General features: G+C 34.6%; 1 protein-coding gene across 5 annotated transcripts in view; it reads left to right on the top strand.

The window, feature by feature from the left end:
* The window catches only part of SESTD1 (SEC14 and spectrin domain containing 1), a 57247-nt gene that overhangs the window by 29268 nt on the left and 7765 nt on the right, over positions 1 to 20214 (top strand). For 4 of the 5 annotated variants that reach the window (XM_063341121.1, XM_063341120.1, XM_063341119.1 and 1 more), the window contains 8 exons: positions 5476 to 5589; positions 6869 to 6963; positions 7333 to 7388; positions 9917 to 10128; positions 13712 to 13834; positions 17205 to 17399; positions 17992 to 18106; positions 19260 to 19419. In XM_063341121.1, the coding sequence (XP_063197191.1) occupies positions 5476 to 5589; positions 6869 to 6963; positions 7333 to 7388; positions 9917 to 10128; positions 13712 to 13834; positions 17205 to 17399; positions 17992 to 18106; positions 19260 to 19419 (1070 nt within the window). The remainder of the gene's footprint in view (positions 1 to 5475; positions 5590 to 6868; positions 6964 to 7332; positions 7389 to 9916; positions 10129 to 13711; positions 13835 to 17204; positions 17400 to 17991; positions 18107 to 19259; positions 19420 to 20214) is intronic. The other variant, XM_063341123.1, reaches the window with a different exon arrangement.

The following is a 20214-nucleotide window of genomic DNA, read 5'->3' as shown; positions in this document are numbered from 1 at the left end:
GTAAAGTAACTCTTCTCTGTCTGCCTAAGTCAGTGGTACATACTTAAGTAGAAACTTAGCTTCTTTAGACTAATGGTCTTTATTCTGAAAGTGATTAAATGTCTGTTACATGGTTATAGCAATCCTTACTGTTCCAAAATACAAAAATCTCTACCCCAACCAGTTTTATATGTGCTTTTTTTTTTTTTAAGCCATTGAAAACACACTGAGGTCCAGAGCTTATTACTGTGTTGCTACAAGGGTTTTTTATACTGTTCTTGTATTTCGAAATTAGCCATTGTTACTACATGTGTCTTTATATCTTAGCTCTCAGTATTCTGTTTGGAAATTAATTGTGGCACAATCATCCCCAATTTACCTTTTAAGAATAATGCTAATAAGCAGAGTATTGCTCCACAGAATGAAGAATGACTAACGCTTTGTAGGAAATCTTTAATTTTTGTGTTGGATCTTCTCGGTGTTTTAATACTGAGGCACCAAAATGTGTAGCTTTTATGGACTTTCCCCAAAAATACATATAGCAGTTCAATTTTTTTATCAAAATGGTGTTTATTTAAATGCAGCTCTCCTTTCATCTGCATGTATCTTTGCTGCTGTTTTAACACCAGAGGCAATGGGTTCTTTCTTAAAAAACCTGGGCCGAATCAGGGAATTGTCCCTGGGAGATGGAATACGTAAGCCTGCATTTATGTCATGTTCTAAGTTCAGTCCTAAAGAAGGGTGTGTTGGAAAATACAAGGGTGCTTATTAGGTCTGTTCTCCAGGATGGAAAATATATAGTGTTCTAATTATTATCATGAGCCCTGGAGGGGAAGGTGAATGGGTGGGCAAAACTGTGAGGGCTGGAAAGTGAAGGAGACAGTTACTGGGAGTGGAGTTGAGAGTTTAGTGTATATATCTAGGTTCTGGTAGCTGCTCTTGGCTTTCTAGTATGCCAGATTTCTGTGTGATGCTAGCCAGATAAATACTTAACTTGTGTTTCTTGGTGTAACGTTAACGCAAATGTTCATTGTATAGATTAGTGTTCCATGTTAACAAATAACACTACTGGGTGTTTAATCAAATAGTGTTTCAAAAAATGGATTGAAGTAATATTTATCATCAAACAATGGGATTCTTCTTGTGAAGAGGAAGTCTTTGCTTTAGAGCTCAATGGCAATGAATCACTGTCAGACCAGATAAATGGGCAGCTATGTTTTGTCTGTGAAAAGTGTCATAGTTATTCTTGAAAAATCACCAGGAAAATAGTTGAGGCCATATTTAAGTTTTTCCAGCAGCTGAGTTTGATGGAGAATAAGCATAGCTAACTTTCAAAAAAAAACAAATGCCAAAGAAGAATCTGATTTAATTAACACTTAATTTAAAAAAGAAGAAAAAAAAAAAAAAAAGTTGCTGGGTTTTCTACAAAAGCTGCCTTCACTGTAGTGTGAAAAATGAACGTAGCCATTCTTCAATTTTGATTTCTGCACAGGCTGAAGTGCAAAGTCATTCTTGCAAAATCTCTCCCTTGTTCATTGAAGCTTTCCCCATATTTTTCCAAAGCTGTTTGGATATGTAAGCTGCTGGCATAACAAATCATCAAGAATCAATCCACTGAGAAAACAGCTTTAATATTGAGCCCAAAGGACTCTATCAAGATTTGGCATTTTATATCTATCAACCAGGCTGTGAGAGGGGAAGAGATATCTGGGCTTCCCAGTGTTTCTTGGCAGAATTTTTGGGAAATGAGCAAAAACCCCTCTACTTATGCCTGCTTGAATAAGATTTGTCCAAAATTACCAAACAGCGACCAGATAAGTATTATCAGCTTTTAGCATGCTTTATTAATGTTCTTTTAAAAAAAGTGTTTTAGGAACGACAGGTTCTTCTGTTCCAGTAAATAAATGAAAAAAGTATTAAATATTTTGATACTAACTTATTAAAATTAGTAAATGAGGCAGTGATGTTCTGTTCATATTCAGTAAATACCTTAATATAGTCTCTTACAGTAGCTACACTCTTAGTCAGTTACCTTGCAATGTAACAAATCAGAAGAGATAATTTAAATATTATATATTATTGTGTGCATAAGCATACTTTAGTTGCATTTCTATCACTTTTGCATAACACCAAACAGGTAGTACTGTGTATTCTATTACTCTTAGAATCTTTTTATTTTTCTAAAGATGCATCTTATTTTATGGCTAGAATCACTTGGTACTCACATGATCATGAAGTTTATTTAAAATAAGTGAGAAACTGTGTCACGTGTTGGTTGGTTTATATGGACTTTCAGCCCATATAAACTTCCTGGTATTTGGGCACAGCTGGTAAGAATTCTCACAAAGAATTGTGAAGTTGGTCAGACTTTTTGGTTGTTGGATATTAGGTTGCTTGAAATTATAAAGCAAATTATAAGCAACCTAGATGTGTGTATCTAATTCATTAATCTTCATAAATGAATTTGTTAGGATTGACTTTTTTTGTTGTGTGAAATTCAGTGTATTTTTACGTTTACAGTGTTGTGTAAATGTCACTTGGTAATAAATACTTTTTCTAAGAGATGGTGCCAATTATTCTTTTAAACTAAGACGGATTAAGACCTTTTTGCTCCTGAGATTAAACATAGGATTTAGTCCCCTTACAGTGCTTCTGTACCTATTTCCCAGTATAAAGCTTTTGCTCTGTAAAATATTACCATCCAGAACTGGGATGCATTGCTCACTGATACCAAGCTATGAAGATTAATGCAGATGTTTACTGCTCTTAGAAGATCATATGCTTAGATTCCACTTGTTTAAATTTTGTATTCTCAAGAGATGTGTGCTGTCTTCTTTCAGAAAGTAACTGCTCCTTTTTAGGTTCAGCAGTGTGGCTGCTCTGATATTACACACTCAAAAAAAAAAAACCAAAAAAACCGCCTTGTTACTGAAATCTTACACCATCCTGTCTGCCAGTAACTCCTGGTTTTGATTCTGTGACATTTGTATTAAAGATTTTTTTCATTTTTTCCCCTGAGGAAAGTAAGTTGAGATGGATGTTTTTAACATTTGGGGGGCACATTTACATGTCCTATTGAATATTCAGAATTCCCCTCTGATCTTGACATCTGCCTCTATCTCTTGCAAATGATCAATCAAAATTATTGCAAAAACCAGCAAATGACGGGGGGAGAGAGAGAGAGAGAGAGGTTAAACAGTATTCGGAGCTCTTTATTATGAAGGATAAGTGTTAGTGGCACTGTTGCATGGGTCCAAATGACGTTACTAGAAAAAAGATAAATAATTGTAGTCTCACTCCTGAGAAATAAGGGAGCTTTGCAGCGGAAGCACAAGACTTTGCAGTACATGGGGTTTTTTGTTTTGTTTGGCAGTTCTTAAAAAGGTTATTTTGATTTTATTCAAAAATACAGCATCTTTACTTCTGCCAAAACGTTGCCCTGAGTTATTTCTGCAAAGGCTTTCACAATTTGGCCAATATTGTACAAATCAAGTTTGCTCATTAGAGTGGAGCAATAGTGAGAGCTGCTACGATTCTTCTAGGTTTTAAAAAGAACTGAGTACAGATAATGATGATAGGGACTCTGGTCAGTAGCAAACAGGACATATTTGAAACCTGCTACCACTGTCACCTTATTTGCTGTTACTGTTTTGAGAAATGAGTGGATCAAGTGGGAAGGGAAGCAAAGATTTAAGGATTCAATAATTTATACTTTTTTTTTCTCTCTTACCATCTCTTCTGGTCTATTCATTTCTCCCTCAAGAAATTTAAGCTGTTTACTTTAGCATCCAGCTGTAGTTGTCTCTCCAAAGGCTTTTACTTTGGATTAGGAAAACATTTTATTGTGTTCACTCCAGGAAAAAAAAAAAAGCCTCTGAAAAAAGGGGGAAGAAATCAGTTCAGTTGCAAGTGGGATATTTCTATTTTTATAACTGTAAATGGTCTTCATCTGTACCTCTGTCTTATCCAGGAGTATTGAGAGCTGGTCAAGCAATAGAAAGCCGTCACCATTCTCTTCAGAGCAAGGAGAAACTAAAGATGTTCTCTGTGGTTAGTGGTCTACTGCAGTTTGGTAATGATAATTTTAGAGGGAAGGTTGACAAAGTATGCTGTTAACAAGGTATTAAACTATTGAGGAGTTTGAAGAGCTTTGTGAAGCACAATAGACAATATGTTGAAGTGTGAAATTCAAGTGCAGAGGTGGAATGCTAATTCATAATGGAAAACTTTTTTCAGGATGTGGTAATTTGACATTTATTTTCACAAAAGGTCAGACACAATTGCTGTGATTGGATTTTGAAAAGTTATAGTGATGTGTGACAGCACAATTTGCATGCTATAGGTGCTGAAGTTAAAGTGGAATTCATAGCTTTAAGAGAGAAGTGTCTTCTCCCTGTGCAACATTGCACCTACAGGTTTTCAACCTTTTTTTTCTTTGGCTCTCTGTCTATGTTCTTATGGACTATTAATCTGTAGTAACCGATTAAAATGGTATTTCAGAAGCTTCAGAGGCAAATTGTACTTTTGACACCTAGAAATATCAGTTATTAATTTAAAGCATATGGAGGGTGTTGGATTAGCCCTGCCACTAGTCTAGGTGTAGAACGCCACTTGTGCAAGATTATGTGCATGATCTGATGAGTTCTGAAATTATTATTTTTCTTTCTAGCTATATATTGCCAATATGTCTGCTTCCATAGAGAGGTTTTTTGTTTCCGCAGGAGTTATTGAAGGCTTAGCATATCATGCATTGAAGCAACCTGTGCTGCCAAATTTTGGTTTAGGTTCATATGAATAAGGCTTAGCCAGGAGCCTCTACAGTGCAGAAATGAAGGGGAGAATTTAGTCTTCTGACTAGCAGTGGACCTGTGTTTTCTTCTGTTTCCTGAAGTAGTTGATGAACTAGATTTGTCTCCTGGGCAAATGACTCGGGCTTTTAAGCATACTAAAATTTGAATTTGACTACTCATGGAAAAAGTACAGTTGATCCAACTCTTACTGAGCATGTTTGCACAGTAAATGCAGGCATTTAACTTTTATGGCACAAACTCACCTCTGGGACTGGAAGTATTGCAAGAGAGTGATAAAAATACCAAGTGCTTTGCAGTATGATATCCTGCTACTATATTCACTAAAAATAGATTGTGTGGTGTATGACTTAATCAAGAAGCATCAGTTACCACCAAAAAAACAGATTTACAATAGGAAAAAGAAATATGTTTCTTGGATATAAGTGAGGTGGTACGGATGATGCTTTTAAAGGCTTACATGTGAGATGTACACTGCATATCAAAATTACCTGTCTGTTTTAAGCCCATGTTAATTGCAACCATCTGTACTTCATTTAAACATTTAGCAGTAAGAGGGTTACTTTCTCTGAATCACAGAAAGATCTGCTCAGTAACTCTGGACACACTTAACACAACTTCTCAGGTACTTAAGGAAAAATATAAGCATTACTTACAAGTGTACCTCAAATTTATTTTATTGTTGCAGGTTATTTTAGTGTCTGCTAATAAGCTGACTCGATATATAGAACCATGCCAACTAACAGAAGATTTTGGAGGAACTCTCACCTACGATCACATGGATTGGTTGAATAAGAGGCTGGTTAGTTTTTTGGGGTTTTTTTGGTTTGTTGTTTTGTTTGGGTTTTTTTTTTTTTTCCAAATGTCTCATTCTTGAGCCATGATTTTTTATTTGTGTAGGAACTGCTAAGTGTGTAGAAATTGTCATATGTGTAGTAGTGCAGTTCAAATGCGTGAATGGCCTTATGGTGATAATTAACGCTGGATTTGTGCAAGGGATGATAAAGCTAATGTAATTAATTTGTTGAACCAACAAGTTACTTAATGAAGCTCTCGTGTACGCCCTCACTCTAGAAGAGCCTGAGTGTATGGCATAGTCACCACAAAGAGAAATTATTTGGCTGCTGATAGGAGAAATTGAAAACAAAGAGGAAATACTTGGACTCTGCAGATGATCTGAGGTTATCTCTTAGGCTTTGGTTCCTCTGGATGAGAGACAAGTTTTAAACTGTCCTACACTAAAACCTCTGTCAGTGGAGTTTCCCCATTAAATACAGAGATGCTGTCAATGTCTAGGAGCAAATACACCCCAAATTCATTAATGGACACAAATTGTTTAAGCAACTGTTGGTACGCATAGCACTCCAGAATGTTTTTAATTTGTTCTTCAGAGATACTTGTTTTTCAGTCACTTAAATTGAATTTTCAAAAAAAGTATTTAATCTTCAAAGAAACCGTATGTTCCTTTCCCATGTGATCTATTCTTAAAATGCGCATCTCCATCTAGGATCTCCAGTCTGACTATACAGGCTTAGTTATCTGAGATCCTATAATCAAAGAAACTGATAAGGATATTTCTATAGAATACATTTTTCTTTTATCTTAGTTATTCATTACAATATAGCCCATATTAGTGGTGATTAAAAGCTGGAATCTTCACAAAGTTGATTATTTTAATGCATTCAAGTGAGCTGTCAGATGCTTGTGTAACATGCCTTGATTCTCTAGCATTATTATTCAGATTTACTTAAAGGCTTAAATGAAAATGTAGAATAAATATGTCCATATGAACTTACAGGTTTGGAGAAATCTCAATTTTTCAGTATTTAATAATTCAGTCCATCGTCATTATATTCAGTGTAACATTTACTGTCTGCCTAAGGAATCTTAGCACTCTTAAGTGCTCCTTGAACAAAACTGCATTTTCTATTCTTTCTACCCTACCATCTGAATGTTGGGAAATAATTACACTGTGTAAAGATTGAACTATTCTAACAGAACTAGTGGATAGATTTGCACTGATGCCTTCAATACTGCCACTTATATTTCATTTCCTAAATTAAAACTTGCCTTTTGTCTAGGTATTTGAAAAGTTCACAAAGGAATCAACATCCTTACTGGATGAGCTTGCTCTAATTAACAATGGAAGTGATAAAGGAAATCAAGAAAAAGAGAGGTTTGTGATTTGCTTTTTGGAATCAATACTTTTGGATTACAAAATTTCATTGGAAATCCAAACTATTGCCTTAAATATTTTGAAATGTATAAAGAAATTCTGAAAGACTGTAATATAGACTACAAAATTCATCAGTGTGTGTAGATGGATGATCATTTGTCTATTGACCACATGCAGCTGAACTTTTCATACAGTGAGATGAAAAAGTGAGGACATTACTGAGTAAGGAAAGAAACATACAGCATAAGGTAGCTCTGGCTTTAGCTGAAGTTTTTAGTGCTACTGTAATACAAATTATTACTATGTTTTTTACTTTAAGTAGTTACTAAGCTTATTATTATTAATAATGTGTTTGTTGTTTTGTTCAAGATCAATAGATTTGAACTTCCTTCCATCAGTTGATCCTGAGACGGTATTGCAGACAGGTATAGTAAGTCAATAAAAAAATAAAAATAAAATAAATAAAATTAAAAAAAAATGTTGGTCAATAAAGTAGCATTATTCATTTCTAAGCCCCAAATGAAAGCACAGAAGGCACAATAACTATCTTAGCCATCTTCACAATGTAACAAGCTTATCAATTAATGTAATCTTTGTTAGGTTAAAAAAAGTGATGTTAACAAATGGAAGAACTCCAAATGTGTCTTTTTAATTATAGTTTTTAATAATCTTGATAACATCTTCTCGTTATTACCATAATTAATACATTTAATTTTGAGATTATGTTGTTTCTAGATGATGTTGATGTGTTGGCCTTATAGAATGAATTTGTCTTGGTAGCCACCAAATGGTTACAATACGTATAGCATTTTCCTACACAATTCTGATAATTTGTGTCAGCCTAGTTCTGACCTGACCATCTGTAAAAGTGAAGAATGCAGTCTTCTGACTCTTCACTGCTTCGATTCTCCCTTCAACATTAAATAATTTGGCGTTCTTTGATTGAAATCTTCTGGGTTTGGTTTTTTTTAGGGTGAATTTCCTATTGAAAATAATGTATAATAGAGTGTTGATTTGGAATGGAAGTTCGCTTAAAGATTTGTGCCTTTGTAGAATAGGAAGTAATTCATAGTGTTAAGGTGGTGATTAGAGTCTGAGTGCTCAGAATCCTTATCTTATAGACTCCTACAAACTAATGTGTGGATCACATGTAATATTTGCCACAGAGAACTAGTGGCTTTACATGCTCTCTGCATAAAATTTTACTTTATTTAGATGTGGGATAATATTGTTCGAGTTAAAATGTGAAATAATAGCTCCTTGCTGTGGTCTTTAATGTTTTTAAAATATGAAGTGTCTATAGACACTGTCACTAGATTTTAGTCTAATTGTGTATCCTCCTCTAATGGCAAAATTTTTTGGACAATATGACACTTCAATTTTATGTTAGCAGATGGCTCCCAAGAGCATTAGTTTATATGTATTCTGTTTTCTTAATTATGGCATAATGAATTTTTTTTGAGCTATGAAGTTTAATAACTTTCATTAAATCATGGGAGTTCCTAAGAGGCAACCTTTCTCTTTGTTAGATTCACTGTTCTGAAAGCTTGAGAATAAAGAATAAACTTTCCCCAACTAAACTTTTCCATCTCTTAAGGGTAAATATGAACAAACTGAGGTTTTAGATAAAAGGCTTCTGTCTTCCATAGTTACAAGTACTGTTGCTTTCACAAGCTCCAAATCCACATACAAAGTATAGTTCTTGGAATTTGATAAGAATCTAGTTTTAAAAAAAGTTTTTCCGTTGAAAACATTTAATCCTTACCGCTGAAACAATACCATAAAAATTCAAAATTATGTCAGTAGAACTATGACTTAAAGTCTGTTTGCTCTGCAGCTATCTGTGCCTAGTATTATAAAAGATGTTTATTTCCATAGTATGGCAAAATGGATTTAAATTCTTAAGACGTGTTCGTTTCACAAGAATATATGCTGAGTAATTTAAAGTTGGTTGCTGCAATCTCCAAAGCCCCTGGCATTTTGATTCTCTAGATAATACCAGTTGAATTTAGAGTCTATATTTCTGTATTTTCCTTGAGGTATTACAATTGCTATCCTAGTGGTAATTTTTTTTCTTTTGTTGAACTGGCAAGTTAGCATTTTAAGACCTGCAGAACTGGTGATATGGAATTGGGAGATTTTCACTTTTATACCAACATTTCTTTAGTGACTGAACACTGTTTTATTTGTTAACTTGTTCATTGAGCTTTTGGGGAACAAATTGATCTAGGTTTACTGATAGTATGGTGTTTACATCCTGAAAACTTTACCACAACTTAACAATAACATTCTTCAAATAGTTTAAATAGAGGATTAAGTAATCAAAACATACTAATTTTGCATCTATGAAAATTGTTACACTCTAGAGAGTCTGTACCCTGATATTGTATTTAAGAGCACAAAGAAAAATGAGAAAAAAATATTGATAAAAATACCTAGTATTCAGCTCCACGCTTTCATAGCAAGTTTCGTACTTGCAATAAAAATCCTGAAAGAAACACAGAAATTATATGCTCTGTTTGTTAGTGCTTCTAGATCATTCATTTAATCTAAGAATATGAATTGTTTGAGAGAAATACTTTGGATGCTACACAGTATTTTGAAGTAAACCAAAATACTTACAGTTGTTTCGGTCTCAGAATTGTGCTTTGCAATTTTTTCTTTACATTAATCAATACTATTGTCAATATGAATGTTAGTCACCGTATCTCTTTTATATATCTAAAATAAAATATACCTTGTGATTTCTACCCTATTTTATGACTGATACAACCCTACAAACCGTGGCCAGTGCTCTGCTTGAAATGGTATCATTAAATGTGCCCAATTCATGAAAGATCATTAGCTGCAAAAATGTACCGCTGGATGGTCTAAAAGCAGGCATTGATTACTAGTAATTTTTTGCTTGTTTTTTGAATCTAAATTAACCACGTCATTACATGTATCCTTCAAGGTCATGAGTTACTATCTGAGTTACAACAGCGTCGATTCAATGGTTCAGATGGAGGGGTATCCTGGTCTCCAATGGATGATGAACTGCTTGCTCAGCCACAGGTGATGAAGCTGCTAGATTCACTCAGAGAACAATATACCCGCTACCAGGAAGTCTGCAGACAACGTAGCAAGCGCACACAACTAGAGGAGATTCAGCAGAAGGTAATGCAGGTAAGCTTGGAGTTGTTCTTGAATACTGTGAGCCGGTGGCTTGAGCTCAAGCCCCAGACTGTGTTTCCTATAAAACTTAAGAATCAAGAGGTGAGAGCTTCATGCCTCCATTCACTCCTCAAACTGTGACGTGCTACTTTCATTTGATGCTTTACATTGTGGCTACCACAGTAACTTTCCAGAGGCTGTTCTGATACGTGGGGGTGATTAGAAATGCGCTATCTTGCCATCATGCTGAAGAACCTTCACATTGTCCCTTTGTTGCGTACTGTGGCAGTGTGACTCCTACACTGTCAGAGGGGCAAATGTCTGACCTGTTAGCGAAGAGAGGAATATTCACAAATGAGACACATTTGACTGTAATTTTGCATGAGTTGGAAACCGTCTCCTGCCCATGTTGTTTTAAGTTCCTGTTATTGAAGATAAGCCATTATTTATTCCTTTATTTGTCTACTGCTTGGTGTTTTAACTAAGTTAAAGTGATTAAACTCTCTGTATTTCAAGGGTACCCTGACAAAAATTGAATACAAACCTTCCTAATCAATCGTGTGTTAAAGGTCATAATAAATTGGTTTGGTCCTTTGGAAACAGGCATGTAATTAGCACTTTCAACATTTTCTCAGCAGAGTCTCAGTAGAGAAAATCAAGAAAATGGAATTAATTTATTCCTGTTGTGTTTATTACTTAAAATTAGATTTATATATTTTCAAGCTTCTGTATAGTTTGAATATGCAGAAATGAAATGGATATTGCTTTTAACCTTTCAACATTGACATTTCTAATGCATGAGGAGTGCAAGTCAAGTACTTGCACTTCACAGCATTCCAGGTATGGGTAAAAATAAAAACTAATCAACCTTGTTATTTCTAGTAGTGAAAATATAAATCTACTGAGGGAAATTGTTTTCAGTTACGTAGTAGTTCAGATTATTATAAAAAAAAAATCAAAAAGCAAATGTCATCTTTTGATATGTTGACCTGGAAATAATAAAAATATGTAAGTGTTGAAAATAGTACTGTATAGAACATATATCACAGCCGTGGATATAATCAGGTGAGATATTTTTTTTCCTGTGTTAAAATTATAGTGGTTGAACAAGATTTGGTGATTGAAATGAAATTTGTAATGTACTTTTGCAAATTGACATTGTTAACGCATTTAAATAGACCTGTTTACTGGGATAGCAGACTCATTTTGCAATATTTTTATTAGAAATAGTTATTTGTTTGCTCTGTCTACACTATGGATGCTACATAGTAAGAGGACTGAGTCTTTGTGCACAGGAAAAATGTTTTGCTGTTGTACCAAGCTAATCGGTTTTACAAAGTGCATTTAAAAGCTCTCTAAATGACATGCAAATGTATTGGAAAAACTTACTAAATCTAGAAATTGATTTAGTTTCCTTCTGGTTTACGGGAGAAAACTAGGCTAACAGAGAAAAGTAACAAGAGAGTGATGGACTGGAGGAAACCAGGAAAGGCAAAGTGCTGTGGAATTTATTTTGCCAGAACAAACCGAAGTTGCAATATAACATGCTTGCAGTATTTTCAGTTGGAGTGGGAGTGTGCATAGAAAGTTTTTGCCCTGTGTTGCTGATATTTATTTTTTTTTAGTGTTTTATTTCCTGCTAGCTGTCATTAAAATTCATTCCTATGTCAATCTTTGTATAGTTTCTTATATTGCTAACAATTCCTGGCTTGCTTTTGTGTTCCTGTTTAACTTTTCACTATTTACTGCTTTTGCTCAGTGTGAAGTGCTTAGTTCTTACTCCTGTCTCAAAGCCCTCTTACCCATAACCACCTCTCTTCCCTTGTGCCTTCAGTTTCCTACCGTTTCTTTTTAACTCCCGCTCTTCTCTTCTATTACATAGTTTTGTTTCCCTTTCCTTCCTCTTTCATTCTGCAGCGTAAAGATGGCAACGATTTGCCGACATTTTCTGATGAGCAGTTCTACTAAACGGGCTGTTAATGAGCAGCTCGGTATGTTATGATAAGTTCTAGCTTTGTCCCTCCGTAGGCAGAGGTGTGGCACACAGTGACAGCGATGCAGTAGTTGCTGGAAACTTGTAGTGGGGAGGAGGTCTTGGTCAGAGAGGGCACTGCAAAGCAGTAGTTTTGCACACTGATTCAGACTTGCGTTAAAAACTGTCGTTTCCGTGTGTGAGGAAATGCTGAGTTTACAGGGGGACATCTGGGTGCCTTCACTTCTAGGTCCATTCCATATTTAACCACCAACAGCTGTGCAGAGGTGCTGAGCACAACAGGAAGTTTCTGTTTAAACAAAACGAACTTAGAACTGTAGAGTCTTAGTTTGCCCTAGAAATGATAAAAGTAAGGAAGATTCAGGGTGCTTCTGGAGCAAAGAATATATGCTCTGAATATATTCTGGGGTGGGTGAAAATGGGGGGTGGGAAGACACAGACATGATGACTAAAAGGTGGGGTGACTTGAGTGCCCTTCTGTAATGGTGGTGGTCATTCTTGATTACTGTTGCAATGTAGCCTAGCAGCTCTAGGAAAGTGGTCCAATGAGTCTCTTTTTCATTTGTCTTCATGGTTATGGTGTTACATTGTGTATTGTATTATATTTCCTGAAAAAGTGTGTGAAGTTGTTCTGTCACCTTTGTTTAAACAAAAGTCATGTTAAAGAGAGGAAGCTGGCTTCCTATGCTTTTTCATTAAGGTTCAGAATGTGGGCGTATTTCCACATTTCCTTACTTCAGGACTCCGGTCCTGAAGTGTAATCAGTAAGTGACTGTTGCTCTAGGTTTCATCACAACTGTCTCTGTTTTCTAGATATTTAAAAACTTATGATAAAATTTTGCCATAGATATCATCTGATAATTCAAATGTGTATAAGGAACCCAAAATTTGAGATACTCTGCTTTGCTTTGAATAATACCAACATAAAATGAAATTGTTTCAAAATAATAATAATAATAAAAGAAATCCAGTATTCTAGTCCAAAATTGTGTTGCCGTGACCCTGCAAAAATTTCTGCAAAGGAGATTCCATGAGATGTGGTCACTGAGACTCTGTAAGAGGCTTCTGTTATTTGAATAGAGCAAGTTGAAGGACATAAATATGAAATACTAAGTTGTTGTGTAAATTTAATTTTGAAATAAGTACATGTTCTGTGCTTGAGTGTTAATATAATCAGCAAAATAAGAAAAAACTCTCAGGTGTGAGGCTGAATACAGCTGTGCCTTGTCACTCACTTAGGCAAAAAAAAATAATTCTTGTTTGAACATGAGTGGTCCATTATCAAAAAAATTGTGTTTTAAGCTCTTTTATTGACAGAGATATGAAGTAACAGGTCTGTATGTGAGAAATCTTTTGCCAGCTGCCACCTGCTTTCATGGAGTTTACAGGCTAAGGTTAATGAAAAGTAGCTTCTACTTAAAGCTTTTGACGATGTGAATGGATTCAACAAAGACGACTTCTACAGATCCTAGGATTTATTTTCTTTTCATAAACGTATACTTACTTTGAAATATTTCTGCTTATGTTACACAAAAACTGGTATAAAAAGAATTTTGTAATTGATTTGCAACTTTATCTTTGTCGTCTTTATCTTATTGACAGGTAGTCAATTGGCTTGAAGGACCTGGATCAGAACAGCTAAGAACCCAGTGGGGAATAGGTGATTCAATTAGAGCTTCACAAGCTTTGCAACAGAAACACGAAGAGATTGAGAGTCAGCACAGTGTGAGATTTCCTATACCCTTTTCAAGTAGCAAAATAATTCTAAGTACATGCAGTTATGAGCAATGTAATTTGGTTATGAATATCTAGGAATTTTGCATAGTGCATGATTTTATGGGCTACAAAGGAAAGTACCTGAGCAGTTTAAGAATGTAATATGGTCAGTATATGTACATGTTATTTATTTTGTTTTCCAGTATGGAAAAAAACTGATTTCTATCGGTGATTTTTCTTGTTTTTATTATGTTACAACTGTTCTTAAATTTTAATTTTGAGTTTGAGGAGTAAATTTCCTTTTTCCTCCTTGACAAAATGGCTGAGAAGTCCTGTACTTCTCAGGTGAATAAGTTAATATTTTTATCTTTATTAAACTACATTTACTGAAATGGAAGCTGAAATCAATGAAAGCTGAAACTGGCTTAACGCTTTCATTAATCAGGACTTAAGGTATGGTTTATGTACATAATGAAATCTTGAAAAAAGATTTTAAAAAAGGAGACCATAAAAAAAATAGAACGTTTTGTAACTCTACTGACTTGATGCTTTTGCTTCTAATTTTGTAGACTTCCTAAGGTTCAGTAGAATTTTGTCTTTCTCTCAGATGATTAACTATAATTGGGATATGAATACTCAGTGTTCCCAAAGGGAGTGTTGGTCACAGTGCTTCTACTCTTTTCTGACTTTCCTTGATGTAGATATTGACAATTCTCTCCACTAAGTTGCCCTTAACAGTCATGACAAAGAAAATAGTCGCTGGGTTATAATATTTCTGACATAATTTAGAAAAAAAACCACATCCCAAACCTTTAGTCCGAGAAACAGTGTGCCCTAGACTACTCTGGTTCTATAGACTACATCTCTACTGAATAGCGTTCTTGCTCAGCTGCAGAAGTGTGTGTCAGAGGTGTCTGTGTTTGGTCAAGTGAATCCCATCTTCTCTGTCTTCTCGTTGATTTAAGTTCTTCAAGCAATGTTCCACTCTGCAAATCCGTACTTTCTGAAGTGTAAAACATCTTACAGTTAAAATCGTAATTGAAAAGGAAAAAAAAAAATCCCCTGCCTACTTTATTGACAAAAATAATTTTGAATATCTTTGTCATATTAGCACTTCAAACTGAAAAGAGAAAACAAGATTTGAATATACTTTTTTCTCACTTGGATATCTGTAATGGAGAACTACGCTTTAGCTGGGGCTAACTACAGTTCTTGAAATCACTGAAATCCCACTGAAGTTTGCAGGCTGGCCTATAATCTGCTTATCGGTAAAGCACTGGCAAGGTGGATGCTGCTTGGTTCTCAGATGTTGGCAGGAGTTTGTAGAAACAACAGTCAGAAAAATTTAAATTTATACCAAAAGAAGCAATTGGGAGACCGCTGACCTACCTTAAATTTAGATGCCTGTTTATAAATTAAAACCATTTTTTGATGACAGCACTGAAAAAATGTGCTTTGCTTTTCTCTTTGATTTTTTTTAAACATCTCATAATAACTGAGTGTATTCTTCCTCTTTCATTTTCTCTCCTAATAATTGAATTGACAGCTTGTATGCTTGCTTTCTTTCATCCTCTCCTATTTATTTATTATTTCTCTTTTGAAGATACTTGCAAAAATATTTCATTTGTTTTAAAGATAGACCTTTTTTACTTCAACTTACTCTGAAGTGAAAAAATAATTTTCTTAGGGTGGTTTTTTGTTTGTATTTTGTTTGTGTGTTTGGGGGTTTTTGTTTGTGTTTTGGGTTTTCATTTTCTGACTCTTATTGATGAGCAATATACTAGAGCTGTTATTTTTAAGCAAATGTTGGCCTTCTCTCTGTGCTTTTGAGCTGTCACGTACAGCTGTGCCTAATTTTCCTCTACGGAAAGGATCAGTAACACAATTCTTATATATGGATTGCCAGTCTCTTAATTTCACTGATAGCTTGGCCAAAACCAATTACTGCAACTGTTTTACTTTAATGCTAAAAGTAAAAACTAAAAATTACTAATCTAAATTTTTTGTTTGACTTCTCATATTATAGCTCACTTTTCACACTTAATAAGCTAAATTTGTATGTTCAGTGTCTAAAGGTAATAACAAGAGTTGTGTAAATTGAGTTTATTGAACCGGTGTATTTGTAGCACATGTGTGACAGTGGAAGATGTTTCCATATTATGTCATTTTAGTTGCCCTTTTAGGGTAGACGAAAGATTTATTCTGCTCTTAAATTTTTGGCTGATTGCTAATTCAACTTTTTCATTACTTTTTTTTTTTCCATCTTTTCATACTCTGTTTCTTCCTGTGAGCAGATGGTAGAGAAGGCTTTGGGTAAAAAGAAAAAAAATCTGAATATGGATATTTATACTCTCTTTTGCATGCTTTGTAAATAAATTATGCAAAAGCTGAAGGCATAATTTAAAAAAAAATTGCAAACATCCCAATGAGAGTGTGACAAGACTACTAATTAAATCAGATATTTTAGGCCAATAGATGGTGCTATTCCATAGCATTAGAAATGCATGGAGCATTTGAAGGTCACTTTACTGTAGGCCAAAATAAAAGCTGTTGAACAAACATGTTTTGTTTTACAGGCATCTCAGTCATGCAAGATGTGAATGTGATCTTGATATACCAAGTAGCTTTAAATTTCCCAGAACTGTTAAATATTTGAACTTTTTTTTTTTTTTGCGAATACACCACCATGGCAACATAACTATCTTCTATGTAGATATTCAGTAATCAAAGCATTTGGAAAGCAAATCTGCACATTTTGAATTGAGTAGTATAAAGCTTTTCTTAAATAAGAAACAATGATCATTTTGAAGTTTCTGTTAATGGATACTCAGTTTTACTCAGAAGATAGAGATTACTTCCACTTTGTCAACACTACTATATTTTTTGAAAATGTTTTTTAAAAAATTATTCCTTGTTTCAATCATGTCACTGAAAGTAACACCTAGATAGTCCTATGAACAGCTTTTTGTAATAGCTTACCACTTGCCAAATCATCTTTTGCTTTGGTAGAGCACCATAGACATATAAGCATTAGAAATATGTTTAAAAACAGTGGAATTCCTCTGTTGGTTCAGTAAAATAGTTTGAGTGGGAGTTTGTGCTGGGAGCTAGTAGCCATGCCTTACGATCTTCCCACCTTTCTGCACCATTTTTTTTATAGTACAGAACATACATTAAGATGTACTGAGCGCTTTTTGAGTTGATTTGAAATTAGGAACGTTTTTTCCTCCCGTGTGAGATTTCATAATTACTGTAAGCTGTAATAAGTTTCTTTTAAAATCTAATTATTTATTAATCTGCAGTTAGATGTGTGCCATTTTAAGAGAAATAGAATTATGTTTTGTATTACTTTAATGCTTAATTTTTCTTCTGGTTATAGGAGTGGTTTGCTGTTTATGTTGAGCTTAATCAGCAGATAGCAGCTCTTCTAAATGCAGGGGATGAGGAGGACCTTGTGGAATTGAAAGCATTGCAGCAGCAGCTGAGTGACGTGTGTTACCGGCAGGCCAGTCAGCTGGAATTCAGGCAAAATCTATTACAAGCAGCACTTGAATTCCACAGTGTTGCCCAGGATGTAAGTTTTTCTTTTAAACTTTTCAGTTTCACGTGCCAATATATTATTGCCTTAGTATTATAGATGTTGAATACACTGGAAAAAAATTTAGGGGGGGTGCTGGGAGATATAATCTCACTTGGAAAATGTCACCAGTTTTCATTAACTGTAATTGAAACATTGAGAAGACGGATTTCCCTGTTTTGAGGAGCAAAGTGCCTTGTAATATGTCCTATATTTCAATAGTATTTTAAATAAAATGGTTACTAGCTTTTTCCCCCCTCTTGTTAGAGGCATATGCATTAATTAAACAGCAATTTGGTGTCGTTCTCATAGTTTCTTTTTTAAATTGCCATTTATTCCTTTCCTATACTTGTAAAAAAAAAAAAAAATCTTGGCTTCCTCCTCTCCTCTCATCTGGGAATGTATGTTTTTAGACTTTTATAGACAGATGGGTCATTTATCTTTCATCTTGATTTTATTTCCTATAGTTGTAAAGAGAAACTTCTAAAATGACAAATTTCCAAACATTTATAAAAAGACTGCAGACCCACCCATGAGAAGCTCAAACTTCTTTTTTAAATATCAACATTTATGTTGTTATTCATTTTAGTTGTCACAGCAACTGGATGGCTTACTAGGAATGTTGTGTGTAGATGTAGCGCCAGCAGATGGAGCATCAATTCAACAAACTTTAAAACTACTGGAAGAGAAGTTGAAAAGTGTTGGTAAGCAAAAGATTTCTGCATTTCAGGTACACACATTCTAATGAATGTATTGCAGGGAAAACCCTAGTAATCCCACTGCCCCCTTTAAAAAAAAAAGGCAGAAAAAATAATTTTTATCTCCTCTGATTCCTAGCTAAGTAATGCTCCACCTAACTACCTTTGAGTTGCTTATCTTGCTTATGCTATCTACTGCATAGTTGTTCTATCTGGGAAAACAATCTGGAAATATTTTCTTTTAAATGTTTTACATGTAATATATATATTTTTATATACCATTATCATGCATTTAATCTGTAAACAAACTCCTCCTCAAATCATCCTTAGTATGTTGGAAATATACTGTTTAGATGATCTTTTTGTCTCCAGAACTGACCCTGTGATGATTGAGATTGTTATTCACTCAGTTTTAGAGTAGGTAGAGCTTGTACTGAATATTTTGCATAGCTTTGAATGTATATGTTAATAAGTGGCATGTTTAAGGTTGTTACAGTGTCGAGCATATAGAATATTTCAGTTGGAAGGGACCTACAATGATCATCTAGCCCAACACATTGTTAGGGGAAAGAGCTTTGAAGCAAAATCATATATGGTAGAAGTAGTTATGATTGGAATATAACAGTCACATACACATTGAATACAACAGATGCATAAACTAGATATTCCTTTAAGAAAACAGATAGTACAGCTGCCAATAATAGATATAATAGCAGATTCTAAGGGTTGGCATATTTCAGTATAGAAAAATCTATCAGCCATATCAGATGTATTATAAAGTAGTAACTTCTGCCAGCCATAGAAGAACATTTAGACTACAACTGCTTAGCAATGATAAATACTTTAGGTATTGTGCAACTGTGTGGATGAAAGATGTTAATTAGCTATTTATATGCTGAAAACTTAATACTCACTGTCAGCTCTTATTCCTTTTCTTGTTATCTGCTAGGTCATAAAATAGCAAAGGCTTCTTCATTAATATAGACAAATGCTCACTCCAACATAAAGTTGGAAAGGGCAGTGAAAGACATAGTAATGTCCTTTTCACTTTACAGCCTTCCATCTCAGATTCTGTTGCATTTTATATCTCTCCTTTGGGGAAAAAATCAACAAATTTATAAGAGTGACCATTGACTTTTTTCTTTCTTTTTTTCTTTAGACTCAGGCTTGCAAGGCTTGCGTGAGAAAGGTCAAAGTCTTCTTGATCAGATATCTAATCAGGCATCCTGGGCCTACGGAAAAGATGTAACCATAGAGAACAAAGAAAATGTGGACCATATCCAAGGAGTGATGGAAGATATGCAGCTTAGAAAACAGAGGTAATAAAAGTTCTAGTCATTAGGATTTTCGTATGCTGATAGGTTACTAGAGATGTATATATTTTTTTAAAGATACTATTTTGCTTTATCTTCAGTTAAGGGATATAATACAACTATATATTTGTGGTATATTCAAATGGGACAGAAGCTTCCCTGTTGGAACATATTCCTAAATCCAAGCACCTTTTGTATTTCAGAACTGAATGGAGTATTTGGGTGCTTTTCTGTACTTGTAAATGCTCAAGAATTATACATTCCTTTTGTATGGAGCTACAGAATGGATGCAAGAGGCATCTTTTATATGTTAGCAGTTTGAGAAGGAAGGTATAATAAAAGTACAGTAGTGATAATGGCTCTAAAATTACATATTAATTATGTACTGACTCGTTAATCCTCTTCTTTTTCACAACCTTTGTCCTTTGAGCATGGCATTTTCACTTCTGAAGATAGGAAGAAAGATGAGATGGTGTCGGGGGTACAGGGTATAAAATGGAGGCACATAGTTCAGTTTCCAAAACTCCCCGCAAAAAAACATTTTGAAAAAAGAGTGGGGAATGACACTGCAGTAGGGGAAAATGCTGTGGAGAGTTGAATTTGCAAGATGGATTTTGCCATCATCCTTTTCCTCTAAGCCTTTCACTGATTATTTTTTCTTAAAGACGTAGGAGTACTAGATTTGCTGTAGTACTACCTTTTTTTTTCTAGTCAACAGTATGAAAGAATCAGATGATGTTGCTCATTATTACTGCTGGAACCCCTGAGAAAATACAGTACTCTCCAAAGAAAGTGCCTGAA

Source organism: Chroicocephalus ridibundus, chromosome 7 (assembly GCF_963924245.1).
Source record: "Chroicocephalus ridibundus chromosome 7, bChrRid1.1, whole genome shotgun sequence".
Classification (NCBI taxonomy): domain Eukaryota; kingdom Metazoa; phylum Chordata; class Aves; order Charadriiformes; family Laridae; genus Chroicocephalus; species Chroicocephalus ridibundus.
The sequence above is the reverse complement of the archived record's forward strand: the minus strand, read 5'-3'. Positions and strand labels throughout refer to the sequence as shown.